Genomic DNA, 5,614 nt, shown 5'->3' on the forward strand with positions numbered 1-5,614 from the left:
CCCTGCTGGCGACCCCCTGCACAGCTATGCATTGATCTGCAGGACGCATCCGTTCCTGCCAGGGCCTTCCCCTCGACCAGAAGGATTGAGGAGAGCACAGCCTATGCCCCCATCCCCTTCACTCTTGCACCCAGAGCCCTATAGGCACTCTTGATGGGTTGGATGAGTCTCAGTAATCTTTGTGTGACATCTTGGATCTGAGCTTCAGGCCAGCAGCAGACCTCCTGGGACAACAGGTCAGGCCAGCAGGTGGATCTCTCTGTCCTCCATAGAAGGGTATCTACAACAACCACCACTTCATGGAAGTGGTCTTGATCCTCCCCACCTTGGGGATTCCTGGCCTGGCCTCTTTCACCAATGAAATGTGCTCCTCCTCCTCTGTTGCTTACCTTCCATATCTGATCTCCAAGCAAACCACTGCACATGGGGATGGCGACTTCTTGCTGCCAGAAGATACAAGCTTCCACCTTCCTGGGAATCCATGCTCCATTCCCCCTTCCTGTTCTAGCACCACCTTGGGCAGTCCTTCCTCCACAGTCCTAGAGGTTTTCTCAAGCATGGAATCAATGAAGTCCTCATGGCGGAGGATGCTTCGGAGCCTTGCTACCTTCTCTTGCAGCTCTCTTACCTTCTCCCTGAGGGATGTCACCAGAAGGCACCACTCACGTTGCAGGCACTCCTCCACCTGGCTGACACTGGAAAGAATCTACAAGCTGCAGGCTGCACAGCACCAAACCAGGACCTGGGTGGAAGCCTCAGTGGCGTGTGGTCCTGCCTGGACAGACACCTCACAGGTGGAAGCAGAGGAAGAGCTGGAAGGTGGCAGTGGCTCTGGTATTGCAACGTCCTGCAGCCATGCCTCTGGGTCTTCTAATTTGCAGCCTCTCACTTCATGCTTCTCTTTCTAAGGAGACCTTCCCTAGCAAACTCCTCAGTAGCTCCTCTGTAGCCGGCCTGTTTCCTGTTCCACAGTAAAATGAACGATTTACTATGGGGTAAAATGTGTGGGTTTACTGCATTTAAGCCGCTCTGTGGAATGTACCCATGTGCCCATTCTTACTGTGCAGGAGGTAGAAACTAAATTGCAGAAGCTTGGCCCTCAGTAAATGAAGGATTTATATTTGGGTGACTGCTGGCCTAATCCACCAGTTGATGGAAGAGAAACAGCACAATAAATATAAGTTATGACAATGGGGAACTTGGATTAAAAGAAATGAACTATGGGTGAATTGTTGGGTGACAGGCAGCAAGATCTTAGAGGGAATCATCAAACATGTAGCTTGTGAAATCCTGCAGAAAGTTGCAGTTTTTGTGAACTGCTTAATTCATGCTCCCCTCCCCAATGCACACACTGATTGGGGGTGTCTATAGAGCTAAATCAGACTGAGTCTTAGATATCCAGATTCAGCAATATTAGGTTCTAAAAACATATTTGTTAGTTTAAACAACCTTATTAGGACTTTGTAGGTTAAAAAATAAATATCTCAAAACCCCAAGCATCACCATAGAAACAAATGTGAGAGAGAGAGAGAGAGAAGAAAGATTTCAGTTAAATAGTGTTATCTCCTGCCCTGCACTGGGAGATGGTGCTGGTAATGCTGCATACAGTCCTGCTGCCCTTGCTCAACAAAAGTTTGAGAAATTAGGGTTCAGAGGAAGAAAAGTCCAGTTAGACAATGTGCAAATTTCCAGTTTAACTTCTTTAAAATGAGAGGGGAAATTTCTTGTGTGAGCCTGTAGCAAAACAAGTTAGCCAAATCACCTTAGCACTAACCCTAAAACGGGGTTAAAGTTGTAGCAGTGTTGCTACACTTGCATCCCTATAGAACCATGCATATAAGAGTTGTATCTCACAGCTTATATTTAAAGCTGTCCTTTGCTATTGATAAACTCATTGGGTCTGACCTAGAAAGGATGAGACATGAAGAGAGTGATGATACTTAATTATTGTAAGTGGTTGAAAGGGAATGTAATGCTACACATGCATAGGAGATATTATTAGATAATGACAGAAAGTTTACTTGTGGTGGAGAGGTGAAAGAGGTGGAATAATTAAAATTGTTCTCTTGCTATTTCACCTGCAAGAGAAGTATATTGCAGGTGAACTGACTGAAATATATTACTTGACTGAAATGTATTGCCAGGAAGCGCGCACAATCTCTATCTCCAGAGATGGCATGTGACAAAGTAGGTTGTAATCTACAAAAGCTCATGCTTCTTTGAACCAGTTATTCTCTAAGGTGTCACTCTGGCCTACTTTTCTGCCTGTCTTCAATAATGTAAGACTAGTTGTGCTAAGGAAACTCCTGCCTGCTGCACAGGGAAAACTTGATCAGTTATGAACAGAGTATGAAACTAGAACATCCCCAGTTAGGTGGCTTTAAAGCCAGCCTGTCACTATAGCATGCATAACAGATTTGTTTTTCTGATATAGCAACTACAGTTTCTCCACGGATGGGTTCACTGGCTCAGCAAGCAGTACAAATAACAGCTCGTCAGTGGGTGTCCAAGGTGGAGTGGACTGGATGAGAAAGCTGGCTTTCCGCTATCGCAGAGTGCGAGAAATCTATAACAAATGCAAGGGCAATGTCGGAGGTGAGTACAGGGACAGCACAGATGCACAGAAGGCAGAAAAATTTAAATCACTAATTGATTTAAATAACTAAGCAAAAAGCCTCAGTCTAAATTAGATGTAATCAAGTTTTTCCTTTGTACATTAGTATTTTTGAAAAAAGATGTGTTGTCGTTTGATATAGTTTTTATTTTAGATTTGGCAAATCTTTTTCCTATCAGAGAGGGTACATTGTAACAGTATACATGTATTTAATCAGTTATATAGTTTAATATTTTCAGGTTCTTATTAATTTTCTTACTGATTTTCAGTAAGTTAGATAATGGTGAATTATATAAATTCCTTTTTATGAGGCAGTTATCTCTTTTGCCTGTTATTTGAATCAAGCAGCTGCATCAGGATTGTAACTGGAATTTAATTAAGCGCATGAAACAGCATATAAAAATAAAATAATAAACTATAAAATAAAATTATCTTAAATATTTGAGTGCATAAACTTTTTGTCAACATTTTTCACTCAACCAAATGATGCCTTGAATAGAGGAATTAAATGTAGTCAGTGAATTGAGCTGATAGTTACAAGCTAGCCTGAGGCAAGGATTTTTGTGGAAGATGTCTTTTAGTGGACCAACTGCATGGTTGACGTTGCCAAACGAAGTGGATCAAGCTGTGGCAGAGTGTGTCCTTGCCCAGCTGATCTACTTTATTAGGCAAAACATATCACCTATTGTCCTGTTTTGGGTAGAGGTCCAATGCAGGACCAGTCAGTATGTTCCTCTTGCCCAGAAAGTCCCAACATCCCTTACTGCCCCATGCCTCCTTGTTGGGGCCCTTGGTCCCTCACTGACCTGTGCCTCACATGGAGGCATACATGGCTCCACACAGAGCATTACAGAACTTGGGGAGTCCTACACCTCCATGCCTCACACATCAACCCACGTATGCCTCTGCATGAAGCACAGGTTGGTGTGGCTCCTGGCATGGAGGTATAGGAGGGCACACACACGACATCACACAGAGGTCCTGGCATGGAGGCTTGGAGCACCAGGAATTTCCCAGGTCCTGTACCACCCCATACCTCTTTGCTGGGACATTGAGGCAAGCATGGGTCAGCACAGGTTCCAACACAGAGGCATGAGGCCCTGGGGATTCCCTGGTTCCTACTGCCCTGCCCCTTGCTGGAACCTGCAGCAACCCATGCCTCTGAGTGAAGGACAGGTCAGTGTGGAATCCGGCACAGGTCCCAATGTGGGGGCACTGGACATTCCCCAGGTCCTATGGCCCCCCCCACTAGACAGTCCCCAAGCCCTAGACCTCTAGCCCCCGCTCCCCATATGCTTAGCTGCATCCAGCTGCCGGGACTGCTCCCACAACCCTGCCTGGCTGCATGCCAGCCATGTGGGTGTGTTTGTGTGTGTGTGTGTGCGCGCGTACAGCTGCATGTAGTGCCCGCTACATCCAAATGCCCCAAGCAGCCCCTTGCAGTTGGAATGTTGCCAGCCTGCAGTGGGAAACCCCTGCTTTTCTTTGTTTGCTGGGACTTGCTCATGACCTTTTCAAATACTCGTGACCCACTTTTGGGTCGCAACCCATGGGTTGAGAAACACTGATTTAGTCCACCCCTCTTCTCAAAGCAGGACCATCCCCAATTGGATCATTCCAGCCAGGGCTTTGTTGAGCTTGTCCTTAAAAACCTCCAGTGATGGAAATTCCACCACCTCTCTAGGTAACCTGTTCCAATGCTTCACCACCCTCCTAGTGAGAGTTTTTCCTAATAACCAGCCTAAACTTCCCTTGCTGCAAGGAAAGTTTATCATGGTGTTTACAGTCATTATCTTCTAAGAAGTATGTTGTATAATGTTTCATTCTGACAATAAGACCTTGCACCTTTTTGGTGTACTGTTTACATTTGGCATGTTTTCCTTTTTTTTCTGTGAAATTACAGGAACTTGAAAATATTCCCAAATAAGTCTTTTTGCCAGGGCAGTTTTTCTTCAATTCTCTGAAGCATGTTGTCCCTTACCATAGTACCCTGCTTCTGGAGTCAGTGTTGCTCCTTTCTGGTTGTGCTTTCTATCTGTACCTCTTAATTGTTTGTCCAGGCTGAATAAGTCAGCATTGTGCTTCCCCCTTCCTTCTGTGTGCGCCTGTGTTTGTGGTTTTGTTTTTATCAGGCCCATCTTCCCCTCCCCGCAGAGTAAAAGGACCTCCCCTCTCACCCCCTCCTTCTCCTCCAACTGTTACCCAGATTACAGGTAACCTTGAGAGTAGGCTCTTGAGAGAAGAGGCAGACATAGGTCTACAGATGAACCTTTTATTTGCTTGTACATTAAAACATGAAAACAAACATTTATTCAAAGTCTGTCTGGCTACCCATAAAATCACACTATAGATTCTCACCTATATCAGCTGGGGGAGACTTGAGGTGTGGGAGGAGGGTGGCACAAAGATTGCCAGCAAGTCTTCTTGAATTTTCCGAGTTCTCTAAATTTCCCTCCAGCCTATGCCCAAGATTTATAGATGTCTGGTTTTAATATTCTAGTAAATGATCTCTGATTGGTTTTATTTCAGTTTCTTTGTTACACTGAAACTTTGGGAACTGGATTGAATCAGATCCTTTGTGGACTTGGAAGGTGTCAATTGGTTGGGATTTATATCATTAGAAAAGAGGAAGGGTTTCTTATCTCCTTTTCTTCCCCATTGTGGAATGCTGTTCCTGTTTTTTACCTTAGTTTTTGGTCTTCTCTGAGGCTGCTTTTGTTTTTACAAATTATCTAAGCATTTTAAGAAAAATATATCTATTGTAGTAAAATAGTATCAGTCACTCCTACTAGTATTTTTAAGATAAAGCTATGATATAGCGTATATGGATTATTTAATGTGTGGTCTTCCTTTGTCTCCTTTCAGGTCTTGTACTTTGTTTAATTGTGCTTGATAGATTATTTTACTTGCTGACCAAGTTAATTGTCATATCTGCAAAAGTTCACACTGTGGTCACTCAGAAACAGACTTCAGGCCTTCTGCTTAGCAATACTTCTGCGG

General features: G+C 44.1%; 1 protein-coding gene across 5 annotated transcripts in view; it reads left to right on the top strand.

Moving 5' to 3' along the window:
• Nucleotides 1–5,614, top strand: part of EYA3 (EYA transcriptional coactivator and phosphatase 3) — a 137,601-nt gene that overhangs the window by 118,219 nt on the left and 13,768 nt on the right. For all 5 annotated transcript variants that reach the window (XM_006014817.3, XM_006014819.3, XM_006014820.3 and 2 more), the window contains one exon: nucleotides 2,435–2,595. In XM_006014817.3, the coding sequence (XP_006014879.1) occupies nucleotides 2,435–2,595 (161 nt within the window). The remainder of the gene's footprint in view (nucleotides 1–2,434; nucleotides 2,596–5,614) is intronic.

This window comes from Alligator sinensis, unplaced genomic scaffold, assembly GCF_000455745.1.
Source record: "Alligator sinensis unplaced genomic scaffold, ASM45574v1 scaffold264_1, whole genome shotgun sequence".
In the NCBI taxonomy this organism is placed as follows: domain Eukaryota; kingdom Metazoa; phylum Chordata; order Crocodylia; family Alligatoridae; genus Alligator; species Alligator sinensis.